General features: G+C 42.6%; 1 protein-coding gene across 2 annotated transcripts in view; it reads left to right on the top strand.

Moving 5' to 3' along the window:
* Positions 1 to 17,331, top strand: part of SYT7 (synaptotagmin 7) — a 226,950-nt gene that overhangs the window by 117,048 nt on the left and 92,571 nt on the right. For both annotated transcript variants that reach the window (XM_035123676.2, XM_035123666.2), the window contains exon 2: positions 13,628 to 13,731. In XM_035123676.2, the coding sequence (XP_034979567.1) occupies positions 13,628 to 13,731 (104 nt within the window). The remainder of the gene's footprint in view (positions 1 to 13,627; positions 13,732 to 17,331) is intronic.

Raw genomic sequence — 17,331 nt, forward strand, 5'->3', positions numbered from 1 at the left:
CATCACTTCTCTGTGCTGCCGATCTTGATCAAGCCAATTCAGTTAAAGAGGTGAAGGGTTACAAATGGAGGTTCAGGTGGATATAACATTGATTACAGCACCATAAATTGTACCTGAGCATTTTATTTCTACCGCTTCTCGTGGGTGAACTTTCTGTCAATTGCTTCTTTGCATATATTGATAAAATGCTCACTGCTGTCTTACATCGAGAATATTTTTTACAAATAAACCCTCCATCCCACCCCTTTAAAAACTGCCTTAGGTAGCATACTTAGTTTGCAGCACACAGGGAAGCAAAGATGTGAGCTGGGTTCAGATAATTTCAAGGCAAAGTGCTGTGGCCACCACAAGTCTTCCAGAATCCCATTGCCAATCCCATTGGTTGGTAAAGTGCTTGGAGATCTCCAATGTATGACAGAAATGTAAGGTTTTGTTAAAGTGCACGTAGCCCTCTTTAGAAATTAGCTGTGGGACTTTCCACTAGCTTGTATAAAGATCCAAAGGAATGGTTGTTTTGTAATGCAATTTCTAATCATTTGCAAAGAGCGCAGCACATGTGCCCCCTGCTGTCTCCTACTAATTTTAACTGTAAGCTTTTATTATAATAGGGCTGAATAAAAATAGCAACTAAAATAACACCACACGCTGGAAACATTACAGCACATCGCAGATGTGAAGAGAGAATTGTCACATCCCTGCAGGGGAAACATGGACATGCATAGCACATTAAGTGATAGGTGTCTTGTGAAATGGCCATGCAAATTGGCTCTTGCAGGCTGAGGTAGGCCCCACTGAACGGGACTTACTTCAAGGCAAGTGTGCACAGGATTGCAATTTAAGCCCCATGAAATGCAGTAGGGCTTACTCCTGAGTATAGACCTGGTAGGTTCTGAAGCCGGAGGCATAGCTGCCAAGTTTTCCCTTTTCTCGCGAGGAAGCCTATTCAGCATAAGGGAAAATCCCTTAAAAAAAGGGATAACTTGGCAGCTATGGCCGGAGGTAATCAGGACCTCGAAATTCTTTTTTTGTGTGTTGTGACAGGAAATCATGAACATTAAAATGCTGAGAATGACAGGACAATAGAATTGTAGAGTTGGAAGGGACATTTTTGATAGCCATCCTCTTATTTTGCTTCAGAAAGCCTTCTGATCTAACAAATACTATGCAACCCCAGGCCCCATCATTGATTTAGCATTGCAGCACTAAACTGGAAGTAACAGGGAAGTAGCTTGAGAAAATGTTACTACCTGCTGCAGTCTTGTAATTAGCTACAGTACTTGCTTGGTCACGTGGGCTGAATAAGATTCCACACTCACTCACCCACCCACCCAGTGATCAGGAATATTATCTTTTGAAATGAATCACCCAGAGAGTAAGAAATATTTGTGGGCTAGTAACTCTTGTGGATTTGGAGGGCTAGTATAATGAGTGCCACATAAAATGTAAAGCAGTTCTTAGCATAAGCAGCTCCTTCTGTGGCTGCAAACATAAACATGTTGATGGCGCCCTCCTGACAATGTCTTGAAATATTTGTCTGTCTGTCTGTCTGTCTATCACATTACCTTTTTAAACAAATTGCATAGGAAGCCACACCCACATTACTTTGTGTCTCAGTTCTTTCTGGTGTGGTGGTGTTACTGTGCATATGTTATAGCACTCTCAGGATCTGTTCCCTCTAGCCAATAGCTGAGTGGCCACTTATAACAGCATGTACCTTCATGAGCTGAATTATTGGGTGGTCTCTAAGAGACAGGTGGATGTTAGAATGAAAAGGATGCAAAATCTGGTCCAGCGCCTTTACCTATTAAATATTTGGAATTGTGTAGAAAAGGAAATATAAGCAAGTGCATCTTTTCTCAGCCTGGCATGACAAGTTGAACTTGCCAAAAAAAAAAAAAACCCTCATCTACATAGTTTTTAAAAACACTGGAGTCCTGACCCCACTTTGCATCCATCTCCTTAGTGGGCATGGCTGGGCTTCAGGCACTTTCCCTCACCTTCTCTTTATTGTTGTCTTTTTATAGTCTTTGCTAACTCAAAGATGCTGAGGAAATATACTTGTTTAACCAGGATGCTTAGTTTTTAATCATGCAGAGGAGCAGTGCTCTGTGCAAGTGTTTGTGCCTTAGTCTCTGTGTCTCATCTCGCGCTGCCTCATGCTTGGACCCAGGAGATGCAAGTGACTCCCCTTTGCCCCCCCCTGCCCCTGCAGAGTGTAATAAGCAAGGGCTTCCCCTTCCTGCTGTCTCCTTGGCAGTTAAATTATATAGCCGTCTCCTGCATCGCTACTAATTCTACTCCTTCTCTTGAGATGAAGCCTGTAATTTGCAGTGCGGAGGAAAAGACATTTTGCACTTCCTGCCGATACAGGTGGGAACAATGGACCAGGCAATTGTGAGGCCAGTAACACAAATCCTACAAGAGGCATCCATGTATAATAGGGAAAAAAATTTTTCTGCTCCAGACCTAACATTCCTCATAAAGCCTGGTAACTTGTGGAAGCTTTGAAGAAACATGTGCCTTGGTACCTTCATTCTAGGGCAGGCATAGGCAAACTCCAGCCCTCCAGATGTTTGGGACTACAATTCCCATCATCCCTGACCACTGGTCCTGTTAGCTAGGGATGATGGGAATTGTAGTCCCAAACATCTGGAGGGCTGGAGTTTGCCTATGCCTGTTCTAGGGGCTATGCTTTACAGACAATCCTCTCTTTTGAATGCCTGTCTTTTGAAGGTGTCTTCTGTTTGGGTGCTATTCGGTCCAAGACTGGTTTAGAGATATAAATCCATAAGAGGAAGAAACAGAAGCCTTGAAATTGCTCATCAACAGTTAGATGCACCTGGCCAGCAGAACGAGCAGGCTCACATGTCACCTGGTGTCTTCCTCACTGCGGTGAGCTCTAATATATTTCTATTTAAATTGTAGCACCTTTGCATCCATACATATAAATGAGCATTTTCGGATTTCATGCAAATTATTGTCCTCATTTATCCTCTTTGTTGGTGAAGCCATAGGAGGCCACCCTACCTCATTCTGTTATCCCTTTTGACAGTAGTGTAGCCACCATTTTTGAGTAGAAAAACTGCCAAGGTCACAGATTCAGCCTGCCAAACCCTGCCTTCTACAAATACATGTTTAACAAATCAGTTATCATCAATCAGATACCCTGAAGCTACTTTTTAGCAATGGTTAAATTGCTACTGAGCAAGTCTCCTTCCTTCCCTATAATGGCTTGTATTTAACCTTTTTGTACAGTCTGGAGTGGTAACTGAAAATACTTTAGATAGTGACATCTCCTTCAAGTGGTTTTGAACCAATCAATACCTGAAAATGAAGATTTTCCTCCCATAAATTAGTTGTGATTTCTCCTTGAGAGATGACAGTGGTGGAATTAATTGTTTGGAATCTATCTTCCATGAAGCTGTGAGGAGTATTTGGGGTTCTGAAGAATGAGGCCGGCCCACAAATGTATTTTTAAATGTCCTAAAGAACTTTTGTTATTTAAGAATCTAGAGTACAAACAGTGCAATCCTATACGTCTACTCAGAAGTCTAATTGAGTTCAGTAGAGCTTAGTCCTAGGTAAGTGAGAAGAGGAGGAGGAGGAGTTTGGATTTGATATTCTGTTTTATCACAACCCTAGGGAGTCTCAAAGCGGCTAACATTCTCCTTTCCCTTCCTTCCCCACAACACTCTGTGAGGTGAGTGAGGCTGAGAGACTTCAAAGAAGTGTGACTAGCCTAAGGTCACTATACCACACTACACCACATTGGCTTGTATATCTGTTATGATCTCTTTTCCTTAAGTATTTTCCCCACCTCTTGTTTAAGATTATTTGATTTTCCTTGAATTATTAAAAACACTTGTCCAGTGGCGGCGGCTGTCCATTGGGACTGGGAAAATGGAAGGCCATGAGTGGGTGGAACCAGAACCAATGACAGGGGAAGCCAACTAATTCTACTCAGGCTAAGGAGGAGGAAACAGTCCGGGGACACCCTCTGGGCTGGTTGCAGGAATCAAGACAGTGTTTCATTTGAACTTATGGACCAGCCTCCACAACTGCTGCCAGTGAGCTTTATTATTTCTTTAGTAGATTGAACGCTGAAGCTGGGATCAGTTTATGTTGAGCAAGTATGTAGCTTTTGGGACATAAATATTTATTCTTTATTGATAACCTTTCTGTTCAGCTGCCTTTCTATAATAAAACATTCAGAGTAGCATACACTGAAATGATAAAAGCATATAAAATCAATAACATAAATATTAAATTGCCAAGGGCCAAATCAAGCAGCAGTACAGCATATTTATTTAAGATGCTAAAAAAACAAAACAAAAAACCCAAACTTTTTTTTTTCATTGAGTCCAGGCCACTGAGCAAACTTTCCATGAGAAGAGCTTTTCACAACTGCAGCCTTGCAGGAGAACCTGCCCCTAAGAGGCCACTAAAGTCAAAAGCCTAGACACTGATCTTAGTGCCTGTATACATACAGTGGTACCTCTATTTACGAATTTAATGTGTTCCAAACGCACATTCGTAAGTAGAAAAAATTTGTAAGTCGAATCCCATAGGAATGCATTGGGAGAAAAAATTCATAAGTTGAAGCAAGCCTATCTAAAAATTCGTAAGTAGAAAAAATCCTATCTAAACCGCATCCAAGATGGCGGATGGAGCTCCTTTCATAAGTAGAGTTATTCGTAAGTAGAGTTATTCATAAGTAGAGGTACCACTGTATATGAGTAAGGAGAGGGGTTTGAATGGGAGACGGTGATCCCTCCCACAGGTGTACTAGACCGAGCGGCATCTCTGCTCTAGATTAAGCAACAGTGTGTTTTGAAAAGAGCCACGTGGCTGCCACTAAGACAACAACTCATGTTTCCTATTCACCTTTCTCCCCAGTAACACATAGTAAAACATAATGTAAGAGGCGATGTCACTGCACTCCTTCATGGATGCTGCTTGTGAGTATGGGGAAATTCTCTGCAATGGTGGCATTTTAATTATCAGTGCATTTTATTTCACTACTCATAAGGCTGCTGCTTTCAGCATCAGTCATGCTTCTCCTGCTCCAGTTATGACTAGTCTCTTGAGTGTCACCCCAGGGCTGGATCTGAATGTAAGAAGGAGGGTGGTTCAACTAGAGCTGCCAAAGAAGTCTGGAAACTGTAGTTCGTTAAAAGTGCTGGGAATTGTAGCTTTACAATGAGTGAACTACAGTTCCCAGGATTCTTGCAGGAAGCCATGTGCTTAAAGCGTATGGTGTGGGAATTACAGAATTACCATATTTGCTTCTAAAGCAGCTGTAGGCATATAGAGAATTGGGCAGAGGGGAAATACATCAAGTTTAATTATTAATGTACAATTATTGCACAGATTAATTATTAACAGATATTGAGTGTTATTTATCTAGTGTCACAAGTGAATATTACTGAATGTAGATGGTTATTGAAAGGTTATGCTATGATTTTACACACACACACACACTTCTCCCTCAGAGATTTAAAGTAGGGAGTGGATATTCCAAAACCCTAAGAAATGTATTGAAAGAGAGTGCCACCAAAGGGATACATGTCAGATCACCCAACATTTTCTACGTAGGCCTCTTAACCAGATTATTTCACCCTTATCCCATCTAAAGTAGGATTCTTAAACTGTGGATATGCCAGCACAATGAACACCAACAATGCACGTAATAAGTGACAGTGTACCTCTTTCCTGCAGCACGCAAGCAAAACATAATTTGTAAAGCAACCCTCAGATGAATGGTCTACATTGCCATAATCATTTACTTTAATTTCAAGCAGATTTCCACAGTTTTTCCCCCAATATCTTTTATGCTGGCTAACCTCTTTAACCTAGCAATTTAACCATCCCTAAAAATAAAGGCTTTTATGTTAATATTGTGATTGTTTTCATCTGGAGAACAGTTTTACAAATGCAAAACCTCACTTTTGTTTTGCATTTCTTTCATGTGCTATATGTCACATATTTTTAAGGCTGAGCAACCTGGTAGATAATAGAAGGCTTTAGGAAACCCAGGCTCTTGAGTGAGCAAACATTACTCATTCCAAAAAGCCTTCAAACAGGGTACCAAGGGCCTTTCTAAACAATTTGTTTATTGTTCAGTAAATGCTTGGTGGTTTGAGAGATCCAGATGCAATGAAGTAGTTGTAATGCACCACCATAATTGTGTGGTGGGGAAATAGTGCACCAGTTGCCTCTATGTGTGCATTTGGATAGTACTTGTTAAAAAACTGAAGATGCCACAACTTGCTGTCTCCAATACAACTTGCTGTCCCTTGGTTTTGGGGAGCTCTTTAACAATATACCATAGCTGCCAAGTTTTCCCTTTTCTTGCGAGGAAGCCTATTCAGCATAAGGGAAAATCCCTTAAAATAAGGGATAACTTGGCAGCTATGCAATATACAAACATAAAACCAAGTTAAAACATAATATTAAAAAAAACAAGTTAAAAGCAAAAAGAAATTGGTCAGTAGACCATTGCGGGGATATACTCTTAATTGCCTGCATAGGTCTGGTGGAATAGAAAAGTTTTCAGCAGGCGTTTAAAAGTTGGTGCAGAAGGTGCCTGCTGACTCTCTCTCCTCTCTCTCTCTCTCTCTCTCTCTCTCTCTCTCTCTCTCTCTCTCTCACACACACACACACACACACACACACTTTAGTTCTCTCCAGCATACATATTTTCTGTTTGTTGGTTTTAAATCAGGAAATATATCACTCCTGCAGAAAATATATCCCCAAGGAACTGGAAATCGTTCTATTGAATTGGATGGGAATTATCAGAATTATCAGCCAGGTATTGCTTTAGAATTTCATGTTTTAGGGGGAGTATGTCTGAAAAGATCTCAAATTACACTTGTGATCCAAGTTAATTTATAATGAGGCAATAGTAGAGCTAATCTGATGGAGATGCTTTGGCAAGGCTCTTCGTGATACACAGAAAAAGACCCAATCCCTGATGAGCAAACACGTCACAACTTGTTTCTCCAAAGCTTTGGTGAACATGTAGGATGGGATGGTCAAACAAACCAAGCCAGACTGTTTGGTTCAGACATAATGTCAAACCATAGTTTTATACAAGCCAACAAACCAACCATGGCTTCATTTTGCTGTTTGTTGCCAGAAAACAGACCATGATTAGATGTTGAAACAAACCACACTAGGACCAAACTTACTATAACTTAGTGTTATGTGTGTGCTAGTAGTGCATTTGTGAACCAAACCTAAGCAGGATGCCAGTCCATTTCAGCAGGCTTAAATCCTTTGGACCAATAGATGGCAAACTGGGAGAGGGTGCGAATGAGGGTAGAAAAATAAATGCATGATGAGAGAGGAATTTCCATTTAATTTTCTCTCCATCCCTTCCCCCTCTCCTTCTCTTTCTTAAAAGTTCTTTTGTGAGCCTCTGAATATTATTATTCTTGTATAAATGTGTAAGCTAGTTTGATTCTGATCCAAACCTTCAGTATTCTCTTATTGCCAAGAGTTATTCCGCAGGTTAATAACATTGTGTAGAGAAAGGTACTTTCTCCCACCAGCTGTGTGCTTGTTGCTTTTGCAGTTAATTGAGCATCTTCTTTTTCATATCAACAATATGTGGGAACACTTGATTTACTCTGGCTGTGCTCTACATTATTTTTCAGACCTCTGCTCAAAACCTCTTTTAAAAAAGTTAAATGAATGAAACAAAAATAGTCCTTCAGTTTCTGCTCTTGAAAAGGGATTGCTATATGTTTGGCTGATTCTCGTGCCCTTCTCTGCAGTCCTTTCCTTTAGGGTTTCCATACGTCCGGAATTTCCCGGACATACCCGGAATACAGCAGTCGGAAGCGGTGTCTGGGCGGAAATTGTCATAATGTATGGCAATCCGTGTCATCAGTGTCGTCCCCCCCCCCCAATTTTCCTTAAAAATAGCTCCAAAATGTCCCCTTTCTGCCAACTTTTGTATCTGGATTTTGAAATATGGCAACCCTACTTTCCTTTCTCTTCAAAGTTTCCCTATGGTATTTAGACAGTCAACCTACGATGGGCAAACTGGGCCTGCATCCATGGCCCTACCCTTTCATATCAGAGGGCCCATTCATTTGTTACCACAACAGCATGGTAGACATTGAAAAAATGGGTTCCCATGTAATTCTGCTTCACATCATATTAGAAACATACAGAACCTTGGATTCATTGAATCACCCAAATTATGGCATTATTTCCCATACCAGTATTAGTAAGCCGAAAGGTGTAGTTCTGATGTAGGATGTTTAAAGCAAATTTGAGGTGGAGGAAGCATGGGCTGAAGTTTATTTCATTCTTAAAACTGTAGTGGACTCGTTTGCAGATTTGACTGGATTAGCACAGTGACTTGGGACAAGAAACTAATGGAAGAACTCATTTTTTTTAAATGATGACAATTTGTAATTTATCTATATATGACTAGAGCATAAACCAGAATTCACCCATTTCTAATATTCATATTTGATATTTGAAATTGGAGCAGTTTCAAATATTTGTCCATTGCAATGTGTACTTCTGTGGAGAACTGCTGCATGTATGTCTGTCTATTTATGTTTCCTGCTTTGGAAAAGATTTCTGTGGCCTCTGTTGATATCCGAGTGTAGCTGTCAAGGTTTTGAGGCCTTATATTGTTGCTTTGTTCGAGGCCAATTCAGCTGTAGCTACTTGGTGACAGGTTCTGAGAGTGGAGTGGGGAATGGAGAGAGACAATCACTTTTCGTATTTATAGACAGGGCCTGGGTCAGGTAAATTAATTTTGATTAGTCTAGGATACATCAGGTTTTGATTGGCTGGGGGTTCTAAGGTGAAGAAGCAGTAGTTAACTCATTTGGTGAAGACAATTTTGAGGGAGATGTGAGGCAGTGCCAGAGAAATTTGAGATGAAAATGGATAACCAAGGCTTGAATATTATTTCCTGCTGCTACAACTGTGCTGGTGAAGATCAGAAGAAGGGAGATTTTTGTTGACCTGTGTAAAGATCTTACCAGAGTAAGGTTACACAAGCAGCCTTTTTAAAAATCAACTAAACTGTCCTTGTCGTCAGAAGTACAACTGGATGAGCTTTGGGGCAGGATTCACTTAACCTAGCATGTTAGCACAAGCCAATGCAAGAATTCCCACTTGCATGATGCCCCCCACCCAATCCACTCTGGGAGATTGGGAGAACCCCCAGAACAGAACATGAGGGGAGGGGGAATCATTCTATCTAGCAAGCAGAAATCCTGAGATTTCTGATGAGAGCCAGTGTGGTGTAGTGGTTAAGAGTGGTAGACTCGTAATCTGGGGAACCGGGTTCGAGACTCCACTCCTCCACATGCAGCTGCTGGGTGACCTTGGGCTAGTCACACTTCTCTGAAGTCTCTCAGCCCCACTCACCTCACAGAGTGTTTATTGTGGGGGAGGAAGGGAAAGGAGAATGTTAGCCGCTTTGAGACTCCTTCGGGTAGTGATAAAGCGGGATATCAAATCCAAACTACTACTACTACTCTTCTTCTTCTTCTTCTTCTTCTTCTTCTTCTTCTTCTTCTTCTTCTTCTTCTTCTTCTTCTTCTTCTTCTTCTTCTTCTTTGTGTTGATGGAAAAATCAGAAGAGCATGATATTGAATTTCTCCCATGATGACAGAGGAAGATTGTACCTAGTAGCCGGACCAAGTTTTGAACGAATTTGGCTGGGTTGGTTTGGGGAATTTGTTCTGAGGTAAAAGACTTTTGGATGCTGGTGTCAACAGATGCATTTCTCGAGTTCTTACAAACTGTCATCAAGCACATTTAGGATCTCGGTGTAAATATCAGTATTCCCTTATGTATGGAATATATCTTCAATAAACAATCTCAGTTAATAGTTCAATCTGTGTCCAAGGTACCAGTTGGCTTTAAAATAATTATGAGTGGCAGTGAGAAAGGGTCACATTGAGGAACTCCGAGTTAGAATCATAGAATCATAGAGTTGGAAGAGACCACACGGGCCATCCAGTCCAACCCCCTGCCAAGCAGGAAACACCATCAAAGCATTCTTGACATATGCCTGTCAAACCTCTGCTTAAAGATCTCCAAAGAAGGAGACTCCACCACACTCCTTGGTAGCAAATTCCACTACCAAGTTATTGTGACAGGGAGTCTGATAGATCCTGGAATATTTTTTTTAAAAAAGCACAGTTATCTAAACTTGTATTTATAAGAAGTGGAACTGAAGGAACCTGTTCCCCATAACTTACCCTTATCCATTTTATAATGTGTGTCTGTTTGGGGTTGGCAAGGGAGAAGCATAATGGAAATATTGTGTCTAGGGGTGGCATGTCCCACCTTGCCACTTGAGGTGAAATAGGAAGTGCCACCCTTCCGCCTCTGCCACTGCCTGTGCCGCCAACACCAGTGCCTGTTTCCAGCCAGATATTCCATGTTCCGCAAGATCTCACAGGAAATTGGCACTGATACCCGAGGCAGAGGCTTCTGCCTCCTGAGGCAATGGCTTCATCCGGCCTAATGGCTAGTCCAGCTCTGATTGTTTCAGTACGATTAGGTGGGTTGAAACTGTCTGAAATTGTGTAGGATACCTCCTCCTCTGGCAGAACATGTTCAGTTTGGCCTTTGGGGCAGTGTTGTTTAAAAGTATACTGTGGATCCAAATGCATGTGGCTTCCCTTTAGTGTATTTATAGTGGAAATAGATATGTGTTTTCAGTTCCGTGGCAGGCTTTGATACAGCATTCAACCCCCGTCCTTGGTGCTCTTACTACCGGTATCAGCCCAGGATATCTAGCTATTTTGTTGCTCAGTGCAAGATAACTACCGGTAAGTGAATTTCAGAACTGAACACAGAACTCTAGGTGAGCCGTATCATTGATGTATGTAACCACGTTATTACATTTATAACAATTTTTATTACTCTTGGTTTACTCTTCTACTTTTTCTTTTCTCCTCCAGCTGTGCCTTAATAATAATAAAAAGCCAAACCATTAGGTTTTTCATAATAATGCTTCACCTTTTTCCAAGAGAGGTTACTGTTAATTTAGAACACAGAGTTGTGTCTGAGTGGTTTAAAACATTCCTTTCAGTGTCCATTACTTTGAATTTCTATCAGATGATTTTCATAGTCAGTTGTGCTGCTTTATCCCCTGAATGTCCTAAAACACTTCAAGTGGACTGTACAAAGTACAATGCTGACTAAATAAGTGGTGTGTCACCTGCCAATCTCACCAGTTCACCTTTTTTATGGATTTCTAACCCTATCGAAGCACAAAAGCATCACCAGTGGTACAGCCAGGTAATTTAAGACTCTGAATTTGATGGTCTTGTGGGTCAGCCTCCTCTTTAGCTGTTAATGTGCATTTCTTCACTCACTTGAAAATGTGGTAAGCAAATCCTGCTTAGAGAGGTAGAAAGATACTATACTATACAGGCAGTGGTCACTTCTAGTGTCACCCCAACCCATTGCATTCTGCCCCACCCTGCCCTGCCCCCATTCTGCCCTCTTTCAGGTACAAAAGGACCCTCTCATCAGTGATCACGCATCAATTGGACATACCTAAAAATGCTCACCTCCTGTACTACAGTGAAATGTTTAACTCTTTCTTTGATTACAGGTAGGTAGCCGTGTTGGTCTGGATCGAAGTAAAATAAAAAAATTCCTTCAGTAGCACCTTAAAGACCAACTAAGTTTTTATTTTGGTATGAGCTTTCGTGTGCATGCACACTTCTTCAGAAAGTTCTGATGAAGTGTGCATGCACACGAAAGCTCATACCAAAATAAAAACTTAGTTGGTCTTCTAGGTGCTACTGAAGGAATTTTTTTATTTTGTTTCGACTCAGACCAACACGGCTACCTACCTGTAAATAAAATTTTAAAAATTCAGGGTCATTTTTTGGGGGGGAAACCCAGTTTAGTAAACATCAAGTAATCGCCAGGGCTAACTGGCCAAGTTTGGTCCTGCTAGGGCCAGCAAGGAGACCAGGGAAGAGTTTAAATGTGGGGTCCCAGAAGGGTTTCTTCATACAAAAAGGAAAGGGGAAAGGGAATGGAGGATCAGGCTAATTCAATTTGAAGGCCAGGCGGACTAGCTCTGTCTTACAGGCCCTGCGGAAGATGTTCCCGACCAAATGACCACTGATTTTAGACGCCTACCATATCATAAACCACATATTTAAATTCACTACAGTCTGTTTTTGTTTGCTTCATTTTGCCTGCCTGTGATGAGAATAGCTCTCAACAATTGCCGGAATAATTTCAAAAAATAGGCAACGTTCTGGTGCTGTGATAATTGTTCTATGGAGAGTCATGCAGCTGGAGCGTTATGAAATCATAAAGCACACTAATTATGTTCTATGGTTCTGTGATGCTGTGGAATAAGACTTGCCCTGTAAAGGTTAGGGACAGCTGCTGAATGCCTTTATTACCAGCTGAGACAGCAGAACTGGAAGTATTGGTATGATCTGTCTGCCTGTGGTCTAGCCTGCCATTGAAACTGTCAAGAATTGATAGTACTTGTTTCTTTTCTTCCCAACACTTTCTCTAGAGTTGGAGGATTTGGTGAACTGGGCCCAATCTTTCTTTTACCTTTCACTATGGGGCAAACCAAGACATGGATTTAGGTTTAGGTTTATTAGGTGAGAAACCAAGGTAAAAGGGTAGAAGAATAGGCAGGAGTTGTGGTTGTTCGTTTCATTTCTATACCACTTTATATTTTTAAGGGTGGGGGGGAAATCTCACATTAAAACATCAAATAAAACAATCCAGGATAAAGCATTGCTGAATAAGGTCAACAGGAAACTAAAGTATTATCTTAAAGATGTCAAAATAAAACACTACAAAGGAGGTCAACTAAAGAATGCACATTTAATGCAGCAAAATTAACAAAAAATAATAATGTTATCAGACATTCCAGAAGAAAACATTGTTTAAGGAAGTCAAAGTTAAAATGCACATTTCAAACGGCATAATTAACAAGAGAATAAAATATTACCATAAGCATCAAACATATCTGCTGCCGTTGCTGCCAATCCTGCCAATGGTGGCAGCTGGCAGCTGTGGATGCTCAGGTTTGATGACCTGGGCCTGTACTAAGAGGCAGCCAAGAGGGTCTCGGGCCTCTTTAGCAGCCTCAGCCTTTTGTAGCTGGAGTCAATCAGGGCCCCGTCCTCCCAGGCCGGGGGGGGGGGGGAGAGACCTGCAAGGCAAGCTAGGGGAAAGTGGAGCACCTAGGAAACAAAGAGCCTCAACTCTGCTGTGTACTTAAAACTCAGGGAACAGGCCCATGACGCAAATTTGTATATGCTCATGTATGTGTACAAATACAGTGTAGGTCTCTGAACAAACTAAAATGGTAAATGACTGAGGTCATCCCAGTACTGTGCTTTGCATCATACCAGCTGCCATGCAAGCAAAACAAAAAGAAGTATTAAAAGGGGAAGAAGAGCAGAAACTGAAGGGGGGGAGTGGAAAAAAACAGAGCTCAGCCTCCCTGTGTCACCCCCCCTAATAAGGCCACTGAGTCTCAGCAAGCCAGTTCATATTGCCACAAAACTGTTAAAAGTCCTGTCAGCTTTTTCCTGTTTCCTTTTATTGGAGGCACTTCTACAGCTAACCTGTGGGTTTCTCTTCTCAGGGGCACCCTCTCGTGATGTCGTTCTGGTCTCAGCCATCATCACCATCAGCCTTAGTGTTACCATTGTCCTATGTGGGATCTGCCAGTGGTGTCAGCGCAAACTGGTAAGTTATAACTGTGTGCATTTGGGTATGTTGAAAAGGGAAACGAAACAGGTGCAGGCCCGTCTTAACCACATCCAGCACCATGGTGCAAAGGTCCCTCTGGCGCCCTCTCCCTTCCCAAAATTTAGCCTGAAGCGGAGGGCGCCGTTGGGGCTGCTGCCGGCGCTCTCACTGCTGCCCAGCGGTCGCAAGGAGCTGGGCTGGCCAGCAAGTCGCTTAGGAGAGGGGTGAGCGCAACCCCTTTTGGCCCCGGCCGAGTGAGATAGTGGTCGCCGCTGCCCGCTGGCTTTGTGCAGCCGCCGCCTGCAGCAGGAGGGGAGGCGGTGCGGTGCAGTGGTTGATGGGGATCTGCCTGCCTGCCTGCCGGGCTCTCCGGGCGGGCGTTGGCTGGCGGTGCGGCTGGGGGAACTCTGTCCACAAAGTAGCGTCGGTGCGGGGCTGGTAGGAGCTGGAGTCCCGCTTGCCTCCCCCGGAGTGAAGGCACACTATGCTGCGCTTCCTGCGCAGGACCTTCAGCCGGTGGTCGATGCAGTGCTATGGGCGAGCAGCCGGCGAAGGAGAAGAGTGTGATGGGGCACCCCGAGTGGCCTTGGTGGGAGCTTCACTGGGAGCGCCCAGTGCCTCCGCACATCCCCTACCGAGCCGTGGCCCCCGGACCTCTTCCCTGGCGCCCTCCAGTGCCTAGCACCGTGGTTCTCCATGCCACTAGCCTCTATGGCTAAGACGGGCCTGCTGGCGGGTGCGGCGCCCCTGGTGGCCTGGCGCCCTGGCACATTGCGCCACCCAGCCTTGCCTTAGGGCCGGCCCTGAACAGGTGGAAATACTTTTTCTCCTTTGGGCAAGCCAGCTGTTTGAAAGCTTCAGGGTCCCTCTGGCTGGAATAGACTGTGGCACAGGATGTAAAGAAGCATGCTTCTAGGGGGTGAGAGTCAAGCAGGAGTTTAATTACATTGCTGGTTGATAATAATAATGGTGTTTATACGGTGCCCCCAGTCCCTGCTAAATGCTTGGGGCATAACACCAGCAATTAAAGTGGGACTGTAGCTCTGTTCCAACAACAGTAATTAACGGATCAGAAGCTATATGTAGAGAGAAACCAAACCAAGTAAATGAAGGGCTGAAAGGGGGCAAGTATGAAATGGGGAGGGGGGGGAAACAGGTGGATGGCAGAGAAAAGTAGATCATCCTCAAATATGGAACGGAAAGGAGATGAGGTGGTCAGATGCAAAAGAGGTCAGGACACCTCTTCTGCACTTTTAATACCTGTGCAGAAGAGGGCATTTCAGCAGGTATAGCATGCGTGGCAAGCTACACCTGGCTCCCAAACCAGGGAGTCCCCTGGATGCAGAGTAAACAAAAGTATATTCACAGCATTATTCATATCACCTGGAGAACAAATGGTGGTATCTTGAATTGGAGAAAAGACTGAAATCCTGGTGCTGATTGTAGTAGGCAAAAATATTTTGGAATTATACCTGGTTTTATTGGGATAGGAAGATTCTTTCATGGACCATGTAACCATCAGTTTATGCCTTGATTTGATTACCCAGACTCTGCTGACACTTTCTCAGGAATATCAGAGCACTTTCAAACATTCTCCATGCATATGCAAACATACACACAGAAATACACCCTCCAGAGGGGACTGACTCAGGTATGTTTTTTGCATGGCTGACAGAATGCATTTCATGGTTAACTTTTTTTTTTTTTTGAGGCACAAACCCAATATATTGCTGAAATGTATCACATGCTCTATCCCTCCTCCATTCATACTGGTTCACAGAAGCAAATGCCTCTTTTCTACTTTGGTAATCCCACAAATGAAATCAGCTATGATGTACATTTCCTATTCATTCTGATACTTATGCTGGACAGTCTATGAGTTTATTACATTTCTCTGCAGTTCAGAAAGTGGCAGCATCCATGATCATGGGAATAGCTGTTCTGGGTAAAAGTTCTGGGCTGTTGTGAACTTTAGGCAGTTCAATGTGGAAAAGTAAAAGAGGCTTCTTGTTCATCAAAACCTCATAGAGCAGGGCTGCAGTTGGGTCAAGGCCACATGGTGCAGCCACTTTGCTGAAGCTAAGCAGGTTAATATCAGGATGAGAGATTGCCTGAGAACACTACGTAGCTCACCTTGAGCTTCATGTAGAAAGAAAGGCAGAATATTAATGTCCAAAATAAAAATGTAAAAAAGAAGAAGCTTAAAGTTTAGTTCAGATTTGTGGCACACATGAGCTCTGTTCATGCATTGTTTACATGTAAGGCACTCATATAATCCATCTGGAGTGGGGCTGCCCTCCAGCTACTGTGCATTGAGTGCAGTTTCTGTAAGGGAGAAGTTGTACATTAGGGCTTCATATGTTCATGGCCCTCGTTTGTGCAGGGTTTCTGCTGCTCTCACAGGGCTTCTCTTGCAGACAGCTGCTCTTAATGCATGATTGTTGGAAGCAGAGCTAGTGCAGCAATATGGAGCTGGAGCAAAAAGCGCAGTCCCACGCTGGTTTGAAACTGTGAGTGCTGTATGCACCTGAATAGTTCTATGCAAGGCCATTGGACTACTCTCTTCCATGCCTTGCAGGGCACACTGCCAGGCAATCCCCTGTAGATATATGATTAGGTTACCCTCAATTGTGCAGGGAGTCCAATTGTCTTCTCTCAAAATTATTCTGCTATTTTTTTTTAATTTTTCATGCACTTAAATCAGACTATTCTGTACATTGAGAAATAGCAGTTCTTTTCACCCAGCCTTTAAAAAGATAGTGGCAAGTTCCATCTTGCAACATGAATGGTACAGTTCCTCTCCCTCTAACGTCATGCAATTTTGTCACCTTTTTTGAATGCCTTAGAGCAGGCATCCCCAAACTGCGCCCCTCCAGATGTTTTGGCCTACAACTCCCATGATCCCTAGCTAACAGGACCAGTGGTTGGGGAAGATGGGAATTGTAGTCCAAAACATCTGGAGGGTCGAAGTTTGGGGATGCCTGTCTTAGAGGCTGCCCTCCCAGTGTGGGAGTAGTTATCTGTTGAATCACAAACCTTTTCACAAAACTTTCTTTTTATTTTATATAGTTCATTTTATTAACAGTTTTAATTTTTTTCATGAATGTAACATTTTTGTAAGACCTGAGGCACTGTTAAAACAGCCAAGAAAATTGGAAGCCATGTCTAATCTAATTTATTTTTAATTAAAAAGCAGGGGTGGCAGTATCCCAACACAGTAAGCTTGTCACTCTCAGCCAATAAGTTTAGAATGTGATGCATGCTGGCTTTTTTAAAAAAGGTACTTGTGTACAAATGCTATGATTTTTAATATTCGTGTACCGCCTTTCTATATTACTGTACTCAAGCCATAGGAATCACAAAATAGACAATAAAATTCACATTGTCAACTTACAGCAATTCAAACTATAATTCTAACCAACAAAATAGTAGAATGTAATTTGTATGTAGCATTACAAGATAATGACAACACACAGTGTGCAACAAAACAAAATCACTCCCATCAATTGCAACAAATAAACAAGCACAAGCAACCATTTCAAGGCCTGACCACCCACAGCTGGCAGTCATACCACCCAAACCACTCTGATCCTGAGA

The sequence above is a fragment of the Zootoca vivipara genome, chromosome 1, assembly GCF_963506605.1.
Source record: "Zootoca vivipara chromosome 1, rZooViv1.1, whole genome shotgun sequence".
Lineage (NCBI taxonomy): Eukaryota > Metazoa > Chordata > Lepidosauria > Squamata > Lacertidae > Zootoca > Zootoca vivipara.